Source organism: Hipposideros armiger, unplaced genomic scaffold (assembly GCF_001890085.2).
Source record: "Hipposideros armiger isolate ML-2016 unplaced genomic scaffold, ASM189008v1 scaffold_924, whole genome shotgun sequence".
Taxonomy (NCBI): Eukaryota; Metazoa; Chordata; class Mammalia; order Chiroptera; family Hipposideridae; genus Hipposideros; species Hipposideros armiger.
Window position 1 is genome coordinate 622,471 of NW_017732274.1, and position 23,211 is coordinate 645,681.

The 23,211-nt window shown below is 38.0% G+C and overlaps 2 protein-coding genes across 11 annotated transcripts in view; one reads left to right on the forward strand and one right to left on the reverse strand.

Annotated features, from left to right (window-relative positions):
• Positions 1-10,051, forward strand: part of CLCC1 (chloride channel CLIC like 1) — a 50,446-nt gene extending 40,395 nt beyond the window's left edge. For 5 of the 10 annotated variants that reach the window (XM_019630604.1, XM_019630605.1, XM_019630606.1 and 2 more), the window contains 5 exons: positions 2,463-2,556; positions 3,800-3,897; positions 4,201-4,347; positions 5,931-6,269; positions 7,928-10,051. In XM_019630604.1, coding sequence (XP_019486149.1) covers positions 2,463-2,556; positions 3,800-3,897; positions 4,201-4,347; positions 5,931-6,269; positions 7,928-8,176 — 927 coding nt within the window. In that variant the 3' untranslated portion in view covers positions 8,177-10,051. Of the gene's footprint in view, positions 1-253; positions 395-2,462; positions 2,557-3,799; positions 3,898-4,200; positions 4,348-5,930; positions 6,270-7,927 lie in introns of all 10 variants that reach the window. The other 5 variants (XM_019630600.1, XM_019630602.1, XM_019630603.1 and 2 more) reach the window with 3 other exon arrangements.
• Positions 10,052-11,057: 1,006 nt separating this feature from the next.
• The window catches only part of GPSM2 (G protein signaling modulator 2), a 67,828-nt gene continuing 55,674 nt past the window's right edge, over positions 11,058-23,211 (reverse strand). The window contains exons 10-14 of the mRNA XM_019630571.1: positions 22,406-22,422; positions 20,889-21,065; positions 20,050-20,206; positions 18,996-19,213; positions 11,058-11,855 (exon numbers count right to left, since the gene is read on the reverse strand). Of these exons, the coding sequence (XP_019486116.1) occupies positions 11,628-11,855; positions 18,996-19,213; positions 20,050-20,206; positions 20,889-21,065; positions 22,406-22,422 (797 nt within the window). The 3' untranslated portion in view covers positions 11,058-11,627. The remainder of the gene's footprint in view (positions 11,856-18,995; positions 19,214-20,049; positions 20,207-20,888; positions 21,066-22,405; positions 22,423-23,211) is intronic.

The following is a 23,211-nucleotide window of genomic DNA, read 5'->3' on the forward strand; positions in this document are numbered from 1 at the left end:
TAATGTAAATATCTTTTTGTTATCCGATGGTCTTAGGCGACCCCTGTGAAAGGGTCATTTGACCCCCAAGGGGGTCGCGACCCACAGGTTGAGAACCGTACAGTCACTCAGACTGTTGATGAACTTGACAACAAAATAGTACAAATGACTTTGTGTATTTGAGTCCAGTTCTTTTGTTTCTGTTGACCCTTATTATTCTGGGTGGGGAGGATGGATTGGCAGTGACTGCTTTCTGCTTCTCTCTGTTTTTGAGGTGCTTCTGTGTCTGCTCTGCATCGTGGCGTTGGTAGCTACCGAGCTGTGGACGTATGTCCGTTGGTACACCCAGCTGAAACGTATTTTAGTCATCAGTTTTCTCTTCAGTTTGGGATGGAATTGGATATATTTATATAAGGTATGAAGTCGGTGGACAGTTTAAACATTTTTAAATGTTATTTCATAATAAAAGACTACAATCTACTTAGAGCTAGTAGATAACCTTGCCTCACATGAGGGTTGGAGGCAGTGAGTGGAGATGAGGGGCAACTGGCAACTGCTTGGCTGCACTTGGTTTTCTTGGGCCCTTGACTAGTTAGTGGAAAAAAGTTTCAGTTCTAGTTTTCATAACCCATTTCCCGATAGGTGGCATCAGGACAGCTAACTCAGAACAGAGCTCGGTAGGCACATTTAAAAATTCTTATTTAAGTGATTTCAGATATATCCTTTTATTCTTTGCTAGAAATTATATCAAAATGTTAGTTTTTAATAGTTAAGTTTATTTTCTGAATATAAAAGTGGTATGTTCAAGGTAGAGAATTTAGAAAACATAGAGAAATTTAATTTTTAAAAATCATCTGTAGTATCATCTAGAGATATTTAAGAGATAGTCTCTGTTAATATTTTGACATATTTCTTTCCAATCTTTTTTCTAAATTTTAATTCTTTCAAAATTGGGATCATGCTGTATATAGAAATGTGAAAGAAGCACTGCTGTTTCTGTCAAAATAATCATTGAAGAAAAATTTTAAATCTTTTTAGCCAGGTTAGTCAAGTAGCCAGATATTTTCAATGAATTCATCTGATTAAATCATTGTGATTTTTTTTTAACCTTTTGCTCAAAGTTCTATAGCTTCTAGAATTAGTAATTATTTACAAATGAAAGGAAAGGAGGTTACCTGGTGAATACTGTTATCTCAATGATTTCCCCTTTGATTTATAAAAGATATATCATCTTTATTTTTATTTATTTATTTTAAAGATTTTATTGGGGAATTGGGGTAGGGGAGTAGCACTGGGGAATCGGGGAAGGGGAACAGCCAAGTTGCTGTCCTTTTGTTCTTCAGTCTAGTTGTGGAGGACGTCGCTTCACTGGCCCATGTTGGTATTATCATTGCGCTCTTCCTGGGTGAGGTAGTCACTTGCCGGTCATTGGACAGCTGCTCACAGCCGGTCACGCCGGCTGCCGGCTGCTCACAGTCGCTCATGGCAGCCCACTGCAGCCTACACCGTTGCCGGCAACTCACGGCGGTCCAGCTCCAGGTCAAGCTGTTGTTCACAATTTTAGCTGTAGAGGGCGCAGCTTACTGGTGCATGTGGGAATCAAACCGGTAGTCCTGTCGTTCAGAGCTCACGCTCTTACCAACTGAGCTGCTCGGCTGGCCCATATTATCTTTATAATAGGCCATTCGTGGTGAAAACCATCCAAAACAAAACACTATTTTATCATGAAATGAGAAGTAGTCATGGGGGGCCTGGTATAAACTATATATATATATTTATTTTAAAGATTTTATTGGGAAATTGGGGGAGGGGAACAGCGTTGGGGAATCAGGGAGGGGGAACAGACAAGTTGCTTTCCTTTTGTTCTTCAGTCTAGTTGTGGAGGATGTTGCTTCACTGGCCCACATTGGTATTGTGATCATTGCACTCTTCCCGGGTGAGGTAGTCGCTTGTTGGCCATTGGACAGCCGCTCACTGCGGCTCACAGCAGCTCAGGCTGGCTGCCGGCCAGCCCAACTGCAGCCTCCACCGTCACGGTTACTCAAAGCAGCCCAGCTCCAGGTCGAGCTGTTGTTCACCATCTTAGCCGTAGAGGGCGCAGCATCACTGGCCCTCATGTGGCATCCAAACCGTGGCCCTGCTACTCAGAGCTGGCGTCCTAAGCCAGCTCCTAACCAACGTGCCACTTGGCCGGCCCTGAAATATATTTTGAACTAATTTTTTTAAATAATCTTTAGTGAAAAGGTTTTCCTTTCTCATCATAATTACTTACGAAAAAGGCAATTATAGTTAGTTCTTTATCCTTACTTGTTGCATTAAAACCATACTTTGCCAAAAAGCTACTCTTTAAAAATAATATATTTTTTTTCTATTAAAAAATTTTAAACAATCTGGTGTCTGGTGACGACATGCTTTGAACAAAGGTTTTTTGGATATGGAGGTGTAGCCTTTATCGTTCATGGTTCCCTTTTGGTGTTTGTCAGTTAGCGTTCGCACAGCATCAGGCCGAAGTTGCCAAGATGGAGCCATTTAACAATGTATGTACTGAGAAGATGGACTGGACTGAAAGTCTCTGGGGTAAGATGTTGGTTCACTTGGCCTGATTTTGAAAAGAATTTCTGAGAACGAGAAGACATGAATAATTACAAAGAAATGTTAAAATGCCACAAGGAGGCTTTCTGTGACTGACCCTTTAGTATCAAAAGAACATGCAAGAGTCGTAGGTTTCAGACTAGTGACTTTTTTGTGTTCATATAATGTCACAGGAAGGAATAATAACTGTATAGCTGGCTCTGATGCTAGCTGTCTTCCTCCATTAGACTGTGAGGATCCTGTGTGCTCGCTGTTCATCTAATCCTTACCAGTGTCTAGCACATTCTAGTTCCTCAACTAAAGTTTATTAAAGAAGTGTATATGTGCATTAATATCCATCTTAGATTTAATCTCCTTATACTGACTTATGAAATCTTATATTGTAGCTTTACTATACTCTTGTTTTTTATTAAAGGTAAAATTATTTTACTTTTTTTTTCTTACAGATTTTAAACATTCTCGCTAACGTTGACTGCCTTTAGTTATGTAGCAGTGGGAATGGTTTAGTGTTCAAAGCACCTTATAAATAAATGAGAGTCCATGATGACTGATCAGGATAGAATCTCAGCAGATTGTACAAATCAGGGTGTCCCAAATTAATGCTTCTTACAAAGTTATGGCGACTAAACCAACCCAGCCTGCTTCAGGGGACAACTGCTTCTTTAGCTCAGGCTGGTATGTAATGTAAGCCTGATTTAGAAATATTGAGAGAACTGATATTCTAATTTATTTGATAAAATAAGGAAAGAACTAAATTTTTAAATTTAAATTTTATTGAGATTATTGTAGAGTCACAGGTCTTGATAGAGAGATCTTGTGTACCCTTTACCCATTTCTCCCTGTGGTAACGTCTCGTACAACTACGCTAATACAGTATCACAACCAGGATAAACTGTGGTACACCCACCAATCTTATTCAGATTTCCCCAGATTTACTTGGATTCATTTATGTGTGTACAGAACAAATTTTAAAGTTACCTTTTAGAAATCTTGATAACATAATATTTTATCTGCATAAGACTTGTATAATTTGAATGGATTTTTAAGCATTTTGAACATAAGATGAAAAATTTTTAAATTGGCATTATAGGAAGTCTATTTGTAAAACAATTTAAAATTGATTGGTGGTGGCGGTGGTGGGGGTAAAACCAAAATATTGTCTTATTTGGGAATGAAATACAACTTTTTTTTTTTAATGACTCAGTGTTCTTTCTGTCTCTCTAAATAGAATGGCTTTCAAGTTCATTGACATATAAGGATGACTCGTGCAAAAAATACTATGAGCTCTTATTAGTCAACCCTATTTGGTTGGTCCCACCAACAAAGGTATGGGATATTTTGTAAAAATCACTCATACAGAGTAAGTCAAAAATCCTTTGTATTTATTAAAAATTTTTACTGTTTTTTTAGTCATTTTGCTAATAAACCTTTGTTCTAGAAAATAATACTTTTATTACAGAGTAATTTTCACATTTTTAAAAGCATATGACAAAAAAAAGTATATGATAACATTTTAATTTATATACCATAATTCCAGCTGTAGTTCCCAATGATTTTTAGCTCATTCTACAATCTGTGCCTCAAAATCCTTTGAGGAAAAAAATTAAGTTGCTTTACCTTTTGCTTTAGGCACTGGCAGTTACGTTCACCAACTTTATCACGGAGCCATTGAAGTACATTGGAAAAGGAACTGGTGAATTCATTAGAGCACTGATGAAGGAGATTCCAGGGATACTTCACATCCCAGTGCTGATAATTATGGCATTAGCTGTCCTGGTGAGTATAGAGCGTCACTGACAGTTACCGGGATTTACAGAAAAAAAGGTTAAATCACGCTTAACGGTATGCGATGGTGATTTTTAAGTGCTGTAGCTTTATTTATACTTACATGTATGTTCCTCTGAGCGAGGAAGCAGTGCTCGAGTTTGATTATGGATGTCATGGCAGTGATTTACAATAAACGTTTCTTTTAAAATTTGTTCCTTAATGGCGAGTTAATACACATGAAATCAGAAATCAGTCGTTTACATCCTCTTTGAGAAAGTGGGCTTTCTTATTTCAGTCTGAGTGTTTGTAGCACTGAGGAGGGAAGGTCGCTACGTCTAACAATCCAGAAGGGATGCGGGAAGAGGTGAGTGTAAACAGCTTGTGATCCAGGAGCAGACATTTCTTAACAAGAAATATTACCTGCCACTCATTAGTGGTCTCTAGCTTTTTTGTTGTTGGTTTTCAGCCCTATCCAATCAAGTGGTTGTCACATGAAAGAAAACATCAACAAATCAGATGTGTCACGGAAAGTATTAAAGGATTGTCCTCCCTAAGGACACAAAATTCACTATTCTATATTCAGTTTGTTCCTGTTTTGTTTTTGTTTTTTTGGCTTGTGATTATAGGATTCTTTGGTTTAGGCATATGGTTTTGTTAGGTGACATTAGTTGTATAGCAGTAGTTTAATCTCTGAAACTGAAATTATAAGCAAAACCCCATCATCTTGTATTGCTTTCTCCGCTGCCTAAGGAAAGGCCTTTTGCTGCTTCAGTTTTCAAATAGCATCTCTGGTACCGTGATTTTAAATGTTTTGTTCTCAGGACTCTTTATATTCCTAAGAAATGAAGACCACAAAGAGTTCTTGTTTATGGGAGTTTTATTTTTTTTATATTTACCATATTAGGAATTAAAACTGAGAAAATTTAAAAATACCAAATACACAAACACGCAGCCCATGAGCCCTCAGATTGAGGCAGAAGACTGCTGCACACTCACGAGAGGAGAGTGAGAAAAATGAATGTCTTTGTAGTACGAAGTTTTGACCTCACAGATCCCCTGAAAGTGTCTCGGGGGTCCTTCCTGGGCTCTGTGGGCCACACTTTGAGAAATGCTGCCTAGTTTTTCCCATGTGACTCAAAGCCTGTTGAATTTTAGCTGTAGCTAAAGCTAAGTTTGTAGTGGTAAAAAAAAAAAGTTTACATAATGATATACAACTTTGAGTAATTATCAGCATTTACCTTATATGATGGGTGTGAAGATAGACTGCATATGAGCAATTATCAGACAATTAGTACTTTCCAATTTAAATTTGTTGGCTTCAGCCTAACTGGCATTGTTATAATTCAGTCAGAATGTGTCCAGCTGATTGAAATGTCTACCTAATACTCAGCGATTTCTCAAATTTTATCGGCTGTTCTGGCCCTGTATTAAAGAAGAGATCGCTAATGAAAAAAGAGTGTAGTCAAGATGTTTATGTCTATAAATGCACATGTTAAATTGCGTAATTTTGTTTGCACCCTGAATTAAAAGCACCTCCTAATTTCATTGTAAGTCAGCCATTACTCAGGAATATGTGTTTCTTTTCCTTCTAGAGCTTCTGCTATGGTGCTGGAACATCTGTTTATATGCTGAGACCTTTAGGTGGTCCTGGAAGAGAGCAGCCCCAGGCCCTTCAGCCTGGTGACAGACGGCGGCAGGAAATTGATTATAGATCCCAGGCTGGAGCAGGTGATGCAGATTTTTATTATAGGGGCCGAATTGGCCCCTCTGAGCAAGGCCCTTATGACAAAACGTATGAGGGTAGAAGAGATGTTTTCAGAGAGAGAGATGTTGACTTGAGACTTCAGACTGGCAACAAGAGCCCTGAAGTGCTCCGGGCGTTTGATTTACCAGACACAGAGGCGCGAGAGCATCCCCAGGTGGTGCCCAGTGTAAGTCAGCAACTGTTCCTTTTCCTGCCCCTTCTAATGAGCCTCAGTGCTTCCTGTAGAGCTTTTGGTAAACTGTTTTTACTCTTTCACCCTGCACTGTTAATTATGTTGCTAATGACATATTTATTCACATTCTCTTTCTCTCCCCCTTTCTGGTCAAAAGTTAGTCCAGCCTCCTCAGAAGAAATGAGAGTTATATTTTATGTTAAATACTCTTTAACAGTAGTTTGCTAGCACAGATGGTATTTCATGTGAAATTCCATAGGAAACCTCCAAGTGAGCGTGACTGAAATTTCTACCTTTGAAGAGCTCACCAAGGCCTCACTGAAGGCCCCGAGCCTCCGGAAGCCCCCAGGAGAGCCCTAGAGTCTTAGCTGGGAAAGTGGGCTGGGGGGGACCAAGAGCCTCTCCTTCCCAAATCTTTTACATCTTTGGCTGACGACACTATACTTTTGACATGTAGAATGGTGAGGCCTTCTTTCCACCATTATTGGCTATTTAAAGGGACATTTCCATTTTTGTGTGAGAGAAGAATTTGTATTGTCATTTGTTATGTTGCAATGGAAAGCCTTTGAAAAATAGCTACGAGGAAATGACAGAATCCCTGCATGCATCTGGAAAACTGGAAGATGTTCCTTTCAGCTGTAAGAGTTAATGTTTATCTGTCACTCATCTCAATCCTCCAGGGACTTCCCATCTCACTTGAAGCCACAGTTACCTGGGTGGCCTAGGGCTGGCTTAATCTGCCCACACCCCACCTATCACTGCGCTGACCCCCTTCATTCTACTTCAGCCACAAGGGCCTCCAGACTGTTCCTTGAACTCAGCCTTTGTGCGTGCTGTTCACTAGCTGGAATTCTCCCTCACATATTCACGTGGTTCATTTCTTCACCTCTTTTCTTTAAGCCTTTACTCATAGATCACCTTTCAGACCCCCCAGTTTAAACAGCAGTCCAACCCCACCACCACCACCCACTTGCAGCATGATACTTTAATTTGTTCCCTAATTCTCTCCCCAACCTAAATGTGAGTTGCAGTGAGGGTGGGGATTTTTTTTTCTTTATTTTTATTGGGGGGTTGGGGGAAGGGAACAGTGTTGGGGAATTGGGGAAGGGGACCAGCCAAGTTGTTGTCTTTCAGTCTTAGTTGTGGAGGGCACAGCAAGCTCAGCTCCAAGTCTAGTGGCGCAGCTCAGCTCAAGGTGCTGTGTTCAGTTAGTTGCGGGTGGGCGTAGCCACCATCCCATGCGGGAGTTGAACCGGCAGCCTTGTTAAGAGCGCACCCTCTATGGGGGTTTTGTGTTTTGTTCCAGCTAATATATCCCCAGCATCTATAACTTAATGTATGCTCAGTAAATGTTTGTTGAATGAATTGTTCTCAGCAAGAGGAGTTGGCAATACTGGCCACCAGTCCTCTTGACCCTTCCTAAGCTGGGTCACTTGACCACCTTGGCTGTCCTAAGTGTCCCACTCCTCTATGTACAGTTCTGTGAGGCTTAATAATATTTATATAATTACAGTCCAGCACTGGAACCAGGATTTGAAAGAATTCAGAGTTTGTTACAACATTTTCCATATAAACTTGTTAAACATGTTTGATTACTAAACCTTCACATTATGTTGCTTAATTCAAACGAAATGTAATTGTCTGCTTTATAGCCGAAGTCACCTATTTTGGCTGCAAAGCCCAGAGAGATTGGTGGAATCCCAGGAGAAAGCACACCGCCAGAAAGCAGTCCTGAAAGTGTCCAGCCTCTGAAGCCTGTCTCTGGCCAAGAGCTATCAGGGAGTGTGGAAGGTTCGCCTGCCGCAGGAAAGGCCCAGCCCAGGAATGATGGCACAGGCAGCCCAGCGAGCACTGTGGCGGCGGCCGGCGGAAGGGATCCCGATAGCGGCCCCTGTGGCTAGAGGACAGACTCGGACCCCAGCTTGGGTTTTGTAAAGTATGCTCTTCCCAACTATTTACTACAAGTATTCTGATATTTACCACACAGGTGCCAACTTAAACATTAATATTTTTACTGACAGAATTAACAAACACATATGTATTTGTATTTATTTTGTTTGATTTTTTTTTTCATCCATTTAATTTTATCTTCTTTCTGATGTTAAGATACATCCTATAAAGTTGGGAAGTGTTAACTTGGGAACAGGATCTCATAGATGAATATATGGCAAGCATCACTAACTGAATAATTAAGGAGGCGAGTTTGAATTAAGGACATTGAAAAAAGTTTTATTATTTACAAGCATATATAGGAGCCAACTAACCAAAGTGTGTGTTGCCTGTTGGACCTACTTTAGTTAACAGGATAATTTGTTAGTTGTGCACTGGATTCCAAAAGTGATGTGTACGACAAATGACAACACTATTTTTAAGGAAAGTCCACTATTGTCAAGTTTACTCTCTCCACGTACCTCAGCCTCCTAATACAGCCACAGGGTCTGCAGTACCGGCATCCATCCACCTGTGTCTGTGTGGGCTGCCCACAGATCCAAGCGGCTTTGTAGTTTGGATCGTCCTACCTTCGTCTCTCGATACTGCAGCTGTTACTGGGCTTGTTTCCGTGTCACCCCTTTTATTTTATCCTTAGCTAAGATGAACTGAAGATTGCCAGGGGAATTTAGATATCAGAGCTTGTTAAGTCAGTTGTATATAGTGAGTAGACTTTGGGAATGGCGTTGTTCTTTCCCCATCAGACGAAGCGCACAGGCTTCGTAAGACCTATTTCCCTGGCTACTCAGAATCCAAGCACTTGAGACTGTTTTAAACTTTTTTAAAAATAAAACAATTTATTTTTGCTGGTACCTGCCTAGAAAGCAGTTTCACATACTTAGGTACCCTTTGTTTTAACCTTAACGCTAAAAGTTATGTTCAGCTGTTTACTAAGAATAATATCAATAAGAATAGTTGTACAATTTTCATTCAGATATTTGTATCAGAAAAACATATTCAAAGCATTTGCTTTTTGATACTTTTTTACATGAAATATAGAATATTTCTTTTTTCGGCTCTGAAAGCATCATTTAGATGCCTGTAACAATTTAATTTTATGTGTTAATATTATTTTCTAGTTTAATATTACAAACATCTTTTAGTATCTCATCAGAGAGGTGGTCATTTTTTCCAAGGAATACAAAAAGAATTTTATATAAAAATTTTTTAACAGTAGGCATATAACAAATGAACTAATAATGAAAGGATACCTGCATTTTGGGATAGATTTGTGAACATTGATGCATATAACGTAGTCTTCTGTGGGGGCCAGACGTGGTCACACTGGTGACTGCTCTCAAGGTGGCACCTGTCATCTGAGCTGTGATTCGGATTCTGAAGAGAAATGAATGCCTCAGGAGGTAGACTATAGCTACAAGAGTAGAACTCATGCATTTTACACTCCTGACTGCATTTTATCAATCCAAAAATGAATCTTTTAAAAAATTTTTAAGTCAAATTACATCTTTGTATTCTTTCATTACAGATAACCATTTGGGGATGAAATCTACTTTGACAGCTAGCAAAGCAACATGCTACTGTTGAATGATGACAGCAATTCAGGGAAGACTAATTAAAGCAATTGAACATATCAAGGCCAGTTTATAACGAGAAGAGATAGGCTTGTTTATTGTGTATCCAATATTTATCACTATAATCAAAGTTTATAGTGACAGGCTTTTAGGAAAATCAGAATGGGGTAGACAGTTTTTAAATGGAGTAATAGTGAATATTTACAGGGTCTAAGAACTACCATATGCACAAAATAAACACTTATTTTTACATTATTGTGGTTGATATGCAGTCTTTGTTCATTGAATATTCTTATAAGAAAAAGCAAAACTTATGGATGCTTTTATTATATCCCATATGTAATATATAAAACACAGTATAATCCAGGTGTTGAGTAATTTTCACATTTTATTTTCCTGAGCCCTTAATATAATTCCAGATTGTGTAACTAACTTGCTTCATTTTTTTAAACATTGGTCATTTGGAGAAGTGGTTCTCATTGCTGATCAAAATCACCTGAAGAATTTTTAGAAAGAGCTCCCCAGATCCCAGGCCAGCTGTGCAGAGTCAGAAGCAACCAGAGGTGACTGAGTTCGTTTGTTCCTGGCTTGGGTCTGCATTACGCAGTTCAGCCATAGTCCAGGCCTGCTCTGTCCTTTCTTGCTTTTGCTGAACTCTGTGTCATGTCCTATTATGTATCCCTGTAAACCACCTTCAGTTTCTGTGAAGATGAGGCCAAGGCTTAGTGACAACTGAGGTTCTCACCTATGGTCTTTCATACTTAAATTTTATGCATTTTCATCTGTTTTCTATTTTCATGGCCTATGTTCTTGACGTAACCACATGGGTTTTTGTTTTTTTAACATTAGGTCCTAAAAAGTTTACAGCAGTATTTTGCAACAAAGGATACATTTTAAAACCATGTATATGTGGAGGTATTTTATATATATATGGTCATGCACCACCTAATGATGTTTTGGTCAACTGGCAGAGCACATATACAGTGGTGGTCTCATAAGATTATAATGGAGATGAAAAAATTCCTGTCGCCTAGGGACATCTTAGCCATTGTAGCAGAATTCCGCACGTGTCTGGTGACGCTGGTATAAACAAATCTACACTGCCAGTCGTATAGAAGTAGAGCACATATGATTATAGTAGTAGGCTGTACCGTCTAGATTTGTTAAGTATATTCTATGATGTTCGTACATCATAAGGCATTTCTCAGAACTACCCCCATCCATTAAGCGGCGCATGACTATTTTTAAACAGAGTCCAAAACATGCTAAAAGAAGTTTATTTCTTAAGAGTTTTTTGTAATGGCTTTGACCTAATATATTGAAAATAGATTTTCTTGGGGAAAAAAACCCTAATTTTTTTTATAAGACTATATAACTTTTTTACATGTTGGTCAAGTACATTATTTTTACTAGACAGCATAATTTCTCACATCAATCGTTAAACGTATAAAAAAAAGCCATTGTCAATTAAGATTTTAAAAAATTATTTCAGCCAGAGGATTAAATTGTCTGGGATTCATTTAACCTACTTCACAAACATAGGTAAAGGAACCTAACAAGTGCCAAAGAACACAGTCCCAAGCAGAAATCACAAAAGTTGATGAAGCACCTATAAGACACCTCCACCCTGAAACAGGAGACTGTCCAGAGGAATGTTACTGCTATACTATTAAAGGTTAAATATGTACATCATTCTAAAACATTTTAAGCTGTATTACAGTGCTATAATTTCTCCTTTTAAGGAAAAAAGAAATAGATTGGATTTCCTTGCAGTGTTCTGAAAGGAAATAGTCACTTTTAAAAATTACATCCATCGTAACTAGTGGTTTGCTTATTTTCTTCCTGAATTTTTAAGTTCCAACAAAGCATTACTTTGCAAACAGTCCTTTAGACCAAATTCAGTGTCTCTGTTTTGATCTCTTTGTAAAAGAACTCTCTGTTCATCCATTCTTTTCGCCTGAGACCGTAAAATAAGGCTAAAAAAGTCCTCATCTGGTACTGTCGGTCCCTTTGTGGCAGCAGGTGGTGGAGCACATCTTTGATCATCTAATCTTGACCCCTAGAAATGTACGATAGAGACATTAACACAAATACTGCAGGGAAGGACAGTGCCAAGCTATGTCATGTCATTCACAACAAGAAAATGTAGCTTTAAACATTTCCTTTTTGCTTCTTCTCAGAAATTTACTTAAGTTTTAGATCTGAAACCTAGTACGATTTTCCATTTAAAATGATTTATGGGCTGGCCAAGTGGCGCGTTGGTTAAGAGTTGGCTTGGGATGCCAGCTCTGAGCAGCAGGGCCCCGGTTCAGAACCCATATGTGGGCCAGTGATGCTGCGCCCTCTACAGCTAAGATGGAGAACAACAGCTCAACCTGGAGCTCAGCTGCCATGAGTCGCCGGTGTAGGCTGCAGCGGGGCTGGTTGGCAGTGGGCGTGAGCTTTCGTGAGCAGCCATCCAATGGCCGGCGACTGATCTGCCTCACCCGGGAAGAGCGCAATGATAATACCAACATGGGCCAGTGAAGTGACGTCCTCTACAACTAGACTGAAGAACAAAAGGACAGCAACTTGTCTGTTCCCCTTTCCCAATTCCCCAACGCTGTTCCTCTCTCCGAATTCCCCAATAAAATCTTTAAAAAAAAAAAAGACTTATAACAAGTGTTGTATAGGAGTATAGCTATAGCTTCATGGCTCTGGTAAGATTAGGACACAAAGGTCACTTGTGTCCGAGCGTGACAGTTAAAGATTATAATCTTGCCATAGTAGGCATCAGCAGATACAATTTACCAAATCCTCAGAAATGCCTTAACATTTAACCGCACAACCCTGTGAGGGTCGTTTGCTTATTGGCCTAGCCAGAGCCATCCCCGGCCTCCACACACACCCAGCTCACACATTTTTCTTGTCATATGTCTTGGTAATTTCACTGTCCTCCAACACGCAGGCACTTCAGTTCCTACACCTCCGCTCCTCTGGTGCGTTCATTCTTATGCCTTATCCATTTGCTCCCATGGTCATCGGCCAGACTTTCTCAATAACTCCACCGTTTTAAAAATTATTTCAAAATACACATCCCATGCTGACCACAGCCTCCCAATTTTTCCAGATCATGCTCTAGTATTCCTCCAGGAAATCTTTTTAAAATGGTGATAAATATAAAATTTACCACTTTAACCATTTTTATGTTGTGCAGTCGTCACCACCATATTCATCTCCAGAACACTTTTAATCTGGCAAAACAAACTAAACTTACTAAACAATAACTCCCATCCTCCCTTCCCTCCTGCCCCTGCAACCACTATTATTTCTGTCTCTATGAATTTTACTGTTCTAGATACCTGTACCTCTTATGAGCGGAATCATAGAGTATTTGTCCTTGTGTGACTGCTTATTTCTCAGCATATCTTCAAGGTTCATCTTGTAGCATGTATCAGAATTTCCTTCATTTTTAAGGCTGAAAAATACTCCATTGTATTCATATACCACATTTTGTTTATCCATTCATCTGTCAGTGGAAACTTGGGTTGCTTTCACCTTTTGGCTGTTGTGAATGCTGCTATGAATATGGGGGTACAAATAACTGTTCTGTCCCTACTTTTCAATTGTTTTGTTTGGGTATCTACCCAGAAGTGAAACTGCTGGATCACATGGCAGTCTATTTTTAATTTTTAGAGGACCTGCCATACTGTTTTCCGTAGCAGCTGCACCATTCCCACCTGCAGTGCACAAGTGTTCCAATTTCTCCACATCCTTGCCAACGTGTTATTTCTGTTTGTTTGTTTTTTTGAAAGTAGCCATCATCCTAATGGGTGTGAAGAGGTATCTCAATGTGGTTTTGATTTGAATTTCTCTAATGATTTGGGATGTTGAGCATCTTTTCCTATGCTTATTGGCCATTTGTATATCTTGTCTATTTGGGTTCTTTGCCCATTTTTTAATCAGACTTTTTATTGAGTTTTTGGAGCTTTCTACATGCTGTATTGATCATATCAGTTATTAATTGCAAATATTTTCTGTGGGTTGCCTTTTTACTTCGCTAATAGTGTCCTTTGATGTATAAAAATTTTTAATTTTCATAAGTCCAATTTTTCAGTTTTTTCATTGCCAAATCCAAAATCAGGAAGCTTTCCCCTTTAACACTTTGATCTGTTTTGAGTTAACTTATACAGAGAGTGCCAAAAAATGTATACACATTTTAAGAAAGAAAAAAAACTATTAAAAAAACTATTAAAATTGTTACTACTCAATATATACCAATAACAAAAGACGAATACAAGTCATGTGTATACATTTTTTTGGCATGCCTGGTATATGGTGTCAGGTACCGGCCCAGTTTTTGAATGTGGATATCCAATTTTTCATCATTTGTTGATAAGACTCCTTTCCCCATTGAATGGTCTTGCCATCTTTGTCAAAATAATTTGACCATGTATGTAAGGGCTTAATCTGTTTTATTCCCTCTGTCTATATGTCTATCATTATGCCAGTTCTGCACTGTTTTGATTACAATAGCTTTGTAGTAAATTTTGAAATCAGGAAGTTTGAGTCTTCTTTTTTGTTCTTGATTATTTAGCCTGTTGAGATTCCCTTGAGATTCCACATGAATGTTAGGATAGATTTTTCTATTTCTGTAAAAAACATCATTGAAATTTTGATACGGAGTGCACTGAATCTGTAAATCACACTCTGGGTGGTATTAACATTTTTAACAATATTAAGTCTTCCAATCCATGAACGTGCATGAAAATGCTTTCCACTTGTTGTTCCTAATTTCTTTGAGAAATATTTTGTAGTTTACATTGTATAAGTCTTTACCTCCAAGGTTAATTCCTAAGTATTTTATTCTTTTTGATGCTATTGTAAGTGGAATTGTTTTCTTAATTTCCTTTTTGGGCTGTTCATTGTTATTGTATAGGAACAACTGATTTTTGGATATTGATTTTATATCCTGTACTTTGCTGAATTTGTTTCTTAGTTCTAACAGGTTTTTTTTGTGTGTGAAATCTTTCGAGTTTTCTACATTTAAGATCCTGTCATCTTGAAACAAAGATAATTTTACTTCTTCCTTTCCAATTTGGATGCCTTTCGCGTCATGTTCTTGCCTAACTGCTCTGGGTAGAACTCCCAGTACTATGCCGAATAGAAGTGGCAAGAGTGGGCATCCTTGTCTTCTTCCTGATGTTAGAGAAAAGCCTTCAGTCTTTTACCGTTGAGTATGATGATAACTACAGGTATTTCATAAATTAATTATGTTGAGTAGTTTCTAGTAGTTTCCTACTATTCCTAGTTTGAGTGTTTTTATCATATAAATGTGTTGAATTTTGTCAAGTGCTTTTTATGCATCAACTGGATGATGTGGTTTTTCTTTTTTCATTCAGTTTAATGTGATGTAATTACATTGATTGATTTCCATACGTTGTCTCATCCTTCCATTCCAGGAATAAATCCTACTTGGTCATGGTGTATAATCCTTTTATGCTGTTGCTGGATCCTGTTAGTATTTTAATGATTTCTGCATCTATATTCAAAAAGGATATTGGTCTGTAGTTTTCTTGTAGTGTCACCATAGCAATATACTGGCCTCATAGAATGACTCCTAAGTCATAGGAACTGTTCCCTTCCCTTCAGTTTTTTGGAAGAATTTGAGAAGGATTGGTATTAGTTCTTTAAATGTTTGGCAGGATTCAGGTCTGGGGTTTTGGGGTTTTGTTTTTTGTTTTTTGGTCAGGGGGTTTCTGATTACTGATAGGATTTGCTTACAAATTATGGGTCTGTTTTCTATTTCTTTGTGATTCACACTTGATTTTGTGTTTCTAGTTATTCGTTTCATCTAGGTTATCCAATTGTTGGCATATAATCATTCATAGTATTCTATAATTTTTATTTCTGTAGAATCAGGATAATGTCCCTACTTTCATTTCTAATTTAAGCATTGTCTTTTTCTTAGTCTAGCTAAAAGAATTATCAATCTTTTTGAAGAACTAGCTTTTGGTTTTGTTGCTTTTCTGTTTGCAATTTTATTTCCTTCCATTATATTTTTTTCTTTTTCTAGTTCCTTAAAAGTTAGGTTGTTGATTTGAGATCTTTCTTCTTTTTAACATAAGCATTTATAGCTATAAATTTCCCAAAGCACTGCCTCCCACGAGTTTTAGTTTTCATTGCTCTATAGGTATTTATAATTTCTACAAATTTGTGAATTTTCCAGTTTACCTTCTGTTACTGCTTGGAGAAGATAGTTTGTGTGATAGATATCTTTTAAAATCTGTTGAGACTTAATTTGTAGCCTAACGTATGGTCTATCCTGGAGAATGTCCCATGTGCACTTAAGAATATGTGTTCTGTTGTTGTGTAGAGTGTTCTAATATATCTGTTAGCTCTAGTTTGTTTATGGTGGTGTTCAAGGCCTGTTTTCTTCTGCCAGTTTGTCCTACCCATTATTGAGATTGTTGTGGGTATTGAAGTCTCCAACTATTATTGTAGAAATGTCCATTTCTCCCTTCAATTCTGTCAATATTTTGTTTCATACATGTTGATGTTCTATTACTAGGTATGTGTCTTCAGTATTTCTTTAATTCACTGAAATCATGACCACTTTTCACACCTTTCATTTCCTTACTTCCCTTTCTTCTTAGATTCCAAAGTCCATTACTAAAACCATTCCCTGGCATGTGCTTCTCTCCTCCATCCTATTCTCTAGGCAAAGTACCAACCTTGATTAAATCTCTCTCTCTCTCCTTGAGCAGCTGGTTATGACTGGAGAAAATACATAATTGTACTGAATGGTCTTAATTCAGTGACCATGAACTTCAAGTGAGTCCTCAGCACAGTTCAGCAATCCTATTACTTTTATTAGTCAGTATGCCTTCAGTTTCTCAAAGTCAAATATGTTCCCCTTTCCTCTTTTCAAAATTACAATGCTCCAATCTCAGCTTGCGATCCTATGTCTTATTTGCCAGAGACAGTTCCTGCTTGCTCCCACCTCCAAATCTGTACACTCGCCTTTCTCCCCTACACAAGAGTGTGTTCTTCAATCATTCCATATTCTTCTGTATCACTGGTTCCCCTTTTGACTTGATCATTTCCATCAGCAGACATGCTACGTTATCTCCCCAAAAAAGAAAAAAATGGCCCTCCAACTAATGGTTCATTTCTTTGCTTTCCTTTTTTTTTGTTTTAGGGAGCCAGGACCAACGATCACCAGCTGCCCAGATACCAAAACATTATGCTTCCGAAATCTCTTAATGTGGATTCCGCACGCAGAACAATCAAGCTGCCCTGCGTGTGCCACTCACGACAGAAGCCCTTTTTTCTTTGCTTTCCTTTGTAAGCAAAACTCCTTGAAAATTTTGTTTACTATTTCCCCTTTTATACTTCCCATTTACTCAACCCACTCAATCCTTTGTCCCTACCTCCCTAAAACAGTATTATCCTTCAAAATTACTAATCGCCATGTTGCCAATTCTAGGCTTCTTGGCATTTGACACAGTTGAACATTCCTTAAAACACTCGCTCATCTCCTCTATCCAGTGGAGTAATTAATACCAGCTATCTGCTTGATGACTCCCAAAGCTACTTCCCCCTTGGACGCCAGATTTTTATATCCAACTTGTTTCAACATTTTTAAAGTACAACTCTTGCTTTTTCTCCTACAATCTTCTCCATTTCATTAAATGGCACCATTCATTCACACCAAAAATATATGAATCATCTTTGATTCTCTCTCATACCCACCATCCAGTTTATTAACTGGTCTTGCCAATCAATCATAACTTCAAAATATATCCCTATTCTGACTACTCCCACCACTGTAGTCAAAGTCACCAGTAACTTTTGTGTAAATTAGTTTCCTCGCTGGTTTTCTTACTAACAACACCCTTTGCCACTCTACAGTCTTTTAAACATAGCCAGGACCATCTTACAGAACAGAGCCCTCCAATGTCTTCCCACCACATTGGGAACACAAGACCTCATCAAGGCCTATATGACCGCAGCCCTGATTACTTCACCCTCATTTCGTACCACTCTCCCCTTGCCTCAGCCCATGCCAATCACACTGGCCACTCCTTGAACCTTTTAAGGTTTTGGGGACTTGCTGTCTCTGCATGGTCTTTCACTAAATATTCACATGGCTGACTGCTTCACCTCATTCAGGTTTCTGTTCAAATGTCAATCCAGAAATGTCTTCCCTAATCACCCTCCCTAGTTACCCACAGCTTTTATCTTTTTTTTTTTTTTTTTTTTAAATTTAAGATTTTACTGGGGATTTGGGAAGGGGAACAGCCAAGTTGTTGTCCTTCAGTCTTAGTTGCGGATGGGCGTAGCCCACCATCCCATGTGGGAGTCGAACCGGCAACCTTGTTGTTAGGAGCACGTGCTCTCACCAGCTGAGCCACCCTGCTGCCTGTCTGCAGCTCAGGGCAGCTCAGCTCGGGCACAGCTCACTGGCCCATGTAGGAATCAAACCAGCGACGCTGTTGCTCAGAGCTTGCGCTCTTAACCAACTGAGCCACTCAGCTGGCCCCCACAGCCTTTATCTTGTTTTAATTTTCTTTACAGCAGGTATCAGTACCTGACATATACTATTTATATATACCCACACTTTCTCTTCCACTAAAGTGTAGGCTCCCTTAAAAAGCAAGTGTATCTCCAATGTCTAGAATAGCACTCAGAACATAAGAGGTGTTCAATAAATTTTTGTTGAATGAATGAGAAAACTTGAAACAGGTAGAACTAATGCCAGGTAGAGGAAATGTCTCTTTTTAATGAAAATAATGCTTATTTTCCTCATGATCCTGTCCAAGCCATTTGAGATATTCCTTAACTACTTTTGTTAATAAAATAGCTAAACTATGAAAACTATCTCAATATGTACATTTCTCCCAAATGGTAAACTGTCTAGACAGGGCCCAGCTAGACCCCCATGTTAATCACTGGTTGTTGCTGACTTTTCTCCTAAAATTTGGGAAAGGGGGGCTCTTTTCTAGGTTTTGTTCTGTGTCCTTTATAGCCTCCTCTCCGTGTCAGCAACATCTCACCTCAGCAGCCAAAAGGAATACAAAACAAGCTGTCACAGGGATCTGCTGCACTTGATGGACCCCTGAATAACAGATTGCCTATCACATTAGAATTAAAATTCTGCCAAAGCTCCCAATAGCATCTGAGCTATATACAGAATGATAAAAACATGCAGACATACCTGACATTTTACAAGGATGTCAAAGAAGTCTTCATCAGGCTCTTTGACGTCATTAGTCATCAGGTGACCAAGCACCGACTGATTGTTGTTTTGTGTCAGACGGAGCCCTGGCAAATTACTGAAACTGGCCCTCTGGTCGTCCAGGCGGCGGCTCTGTGAACTGGCAAGAAGGTCTAAAAACTCATCCGTGTTGGGGGACATCACAGGAACAGATGGCGCTATGATAGGAAAAAATCCAATCATTCCAAAAATACTGAAGTGCATTTGTTATATACATACAGTTCCTTTCTGCTTTGTTCAGTCCCAGCACCCGCCCTGTCCTCCTGCTGTGACTGTCACTGAGTCACTGACCGTCTGTGGCCTGTCATTAGATGGGAGGGAAGAGTGAATCCCAGAATACTTCAAATGATCCATTTGCTGGTTATTCCGACTTGACTGCATTTCCCTTATCTAATGCCCACCCGACATGTTCTTTATAAGATATGGGGCTAGATTTTGGAAGCTAAATTGTTTTTCTTACATAATGTCTCAGACCAAGATGAATGGGACAGTTTCTATTCCATGTCCTGATAGGAACCATTTAGCTAACTACACTTAGGAGTAAACTGCTGCAGGCAAGCCTTGCTCTAAGGTAGAGAAAGTCTCTTGGTACTGAAGCAAAAATTTAAGTCACCTATTTTAGACCTTTCTAAGGCTCAGGCAGGCTTAGCTTCAGCCTTTGCCAGAGGTTCCTCTTCAGTCTGTCTTGACTTTTCTTAATCTGGCTATGAAGTATTTGCATTTTACATATAGTTTATAAAGTATGTATAACTATAATTTTTTCCTTTTTTATTCGTTAAAGTTAGATTTTTTTCCCAACCCTAAAGAAAATAGGGACAGATAAACTTAGGGAAACTGAAACATAACCTCATTTTGAACTGCACAAATACCAGCATTTCAGATATACCTAGATTCAGCCTCATTTATTGTTCCTCCTATGAGAACTAAGTTCTCCGAAATAAATCACAAGACTATCAAAGGGAACTACTAAAACTAGGGGAGAAGCATAACTTACTTTTTAATGTCATTGTAGGGGGAGTGGAAGTTGCTGTGGAGGCTGTCGCACAGTTCCTTTCCTGTAAGCAGCACCTCTGATCATCCATCCGATTGCTTTGAAATCGACTTAATAGGTCAAAAAACCCTTCATCTCCAATAGTATCTGCACTGATTTTCTGAAATATTGAGAGAAAATATAAATATACCAGCATTATTCTTAGATCATGAATGGAATAGTATCTTGATACACGCAAATGCAAAGGGTAAAGATGAAGATTAAAAATAAAAATTGACATTTTCTTTGTAAAAAGAATACAAGATGATAACATTGTTAATAAAGTTATTTTAATCCAACTAACAAAAAGCAATTCTAGTTATTTTCTAATCCTTGTATTTCTAAGGCTAAAGAAATGTACTTCAGATAATGAATTATGCAAATATTTGTGATACAGGACTGTACCCCAGGCTCAAAGTTTACAGCTTCTTTTGTCATATCTGAATTGCCAGCATCATTATTCCTGCGCTTTGGGGCCATTAAGTAAAATCAGGGTCACCTGAACACAAGCACTGTGATACCTCGACAATTGATCTAGTAACTGAGACAGCGAAGTGACTAACACATGGGTCATGTATACAGCATGAATACGCTGGACAAAAAGATGGTTCACATCCAGGGCAGGACGGTGCAAGATTTCATCACTCAGAATGGTGTGCAATTGAAAACTTATGAATTGTTTATTCTGGAATTTTCCATTTAATATTTTTGGACTGTGGCTGACCACAGGGAATTGAAACTTTAAAAAGCAAAGCCGTAGGTAAGGGGTGGGGGCTACTGTACTTAAAACTTATTTAACATACCCTCTGAGAATTCGGAATCCGGTGATCAATGGAATTACTGGCATCTTGGAGAACTTTAGTGGAGGAAGCAGTTTTGTATTTTTTCCCCTTCAATCTGTTGACAAAGAGTAGCTTTGCAGAAGGTTTGGCAATAAGAGGTTTTTGTTTAGCAAGAATTTCACTGTTCCAGTTCTGTACCTACAAAATTATAAACAAATGTCAAGCAAGCATGAAGAAAACACCAAAGCTATCTGTTTTTCTATAATATTCACCTACCATCTCCACTCATTTAGTATTGGAGGAAGGGGAACTTAGATCTTTTAATAAGTTCCTTTTTTCCAGTATATTTCACTGTTTTCAACAGCTCGTACCAAATATATACTGTGGATTTCTTATTATCAAAACATTAAAATGGTGGCTTTTAAGAACCTAAGAATAAGAAACAAAGTTTGCCAAAATCCCATAAAATTGAAATTTGAATGGTCAGAGAAGGAGCCAAATTTTTATTCTGGATATGAGTTACTAAAAAATATCTATTAACAACTGGAAATTTTGGATATATGTAGAATTTTAACTAAAATTGAACCTCTAATACTTACAAAGCAGTAATTTCTTGTAAATAGAATTATAGTTTTCAGTACTAAAATTCTTGTCACTAAATTCTCAATAGGCAAAATCATAATCAGCAATTTACATAGGTCTAGATCTGGATTAAATATACATACCAAGCTTTTTAAAATGGTAACAGATTCAAACTTTTTAATTGAAAAATATTTTTCAATTAGAGTTGACATATTAGTTTCAGGTGTACAACAGTGATTAGATGTTTATATAATTTACGAAATGATCACCCTGACTAATGCTCACCTGGCACCATACATAGTTATTACAGTATTATTGAATGTATTCCCTATGCTGTACTTAACATACCTGTGACTATTATGCAATTACCAATTTGTACTTTTTATTCCCTTTGCCTTTTTTATCCCAGCCCCCAAGCCCCACTCCCATCTGGCAACCATTAATTTGTTCTCTGTATCTATGAGTTTGTTTCTGTTTTGCATAATATTTAAATAACAGACTAATTATAACAAGTACAGTAAAACCTTGGATTGTGAGTAACTTGGTTTGCGAGCGTTCCACAAGACGAGCAAACATTTCTAATACATTTTAACTTGGTAAACGAGCGATGTCTTGCAATACGAGTAGTTTGTTTCCGGAATGAATTATGCTCACAAACAAGTTATTACTGTATTTATTGAGTCCAAAGGAAAATTATAGAGTACATATATGTGATATTTGCAGCTTTAACATTCGGTCTTAAGTGTTTGGAAGTAACTAATAAACATCCATGTTATGTAGTAATTGATGATTTGATGAGGTACTTGTCATAGGTGCACATATAGTTAAATGTACAGATTTTAAGTGTGTAGTTGAAAGACATAACCTCTACTCCAATCAGAACAGAACATTTCCATCAACCCAGAATATTCCCCCATGGGGCACACATTAGAATAGCTCCTGCCAAGGCTAATTACTCGAGTAAGACACATAGCTAAAAAGTGAACCAAACCAGCCATATGCAGTTACAATGGACCTTAATTTTTTATTTCTCAATTCCTTTTTCTCATACACGTTATAAGGGGAAATTATTTGCTAGAGTGGATTTCAGGATCTACTGATTCGAGAAAAAGTAAATGACCCTTGATGTTAGAACATAAAACTGCACCTGAAACCCAAGAGGAAATATAAAAAATTTTAAATGTTTCCTATACAGTTATTTGGACATCTCAACAAAAACACTGAAGAATACAAAGTGGAACAATGTCTTCAAAATTATGAAGGAATATTATTTCTAACCAATAATTCCACAGTCGGCAAAATTACAAATTAAATGTGATAGTAGGAAAAAGGCATGTTCAAACTTTGAGAAAGAACAAAGTGAAGGTACCAGATGCCCTGATTTCAAAAACTACAAAGCTACAATAATCAAAACAGTATGGGACTGGAATAAAAACAGCTATATAGATCAAGGTAACAGAATAGAAAGCCCAAAAATAAAGCCTTACTTTTACGGTCAATCTAGGACAGGTAGTAAGGATATACAATGGGATAAAGACAGTCTTTTCAATAAATGGTGCTGGGAAAACTGGACACTTGTAAAATAAATGAAATTGGACCCCTTTCTTACATCATATACAAAAATAACTCAAAATGGATTAAAGACTTAAATGTAAGACCTGAAGCCATAAAAACTCTAGCAGAGGCAGGGAACTCTTTGATATCAATCTTTTAATTCAAATATATTGGGGTGGCAATTAGTAAAATTACATAGGTTTCAAGT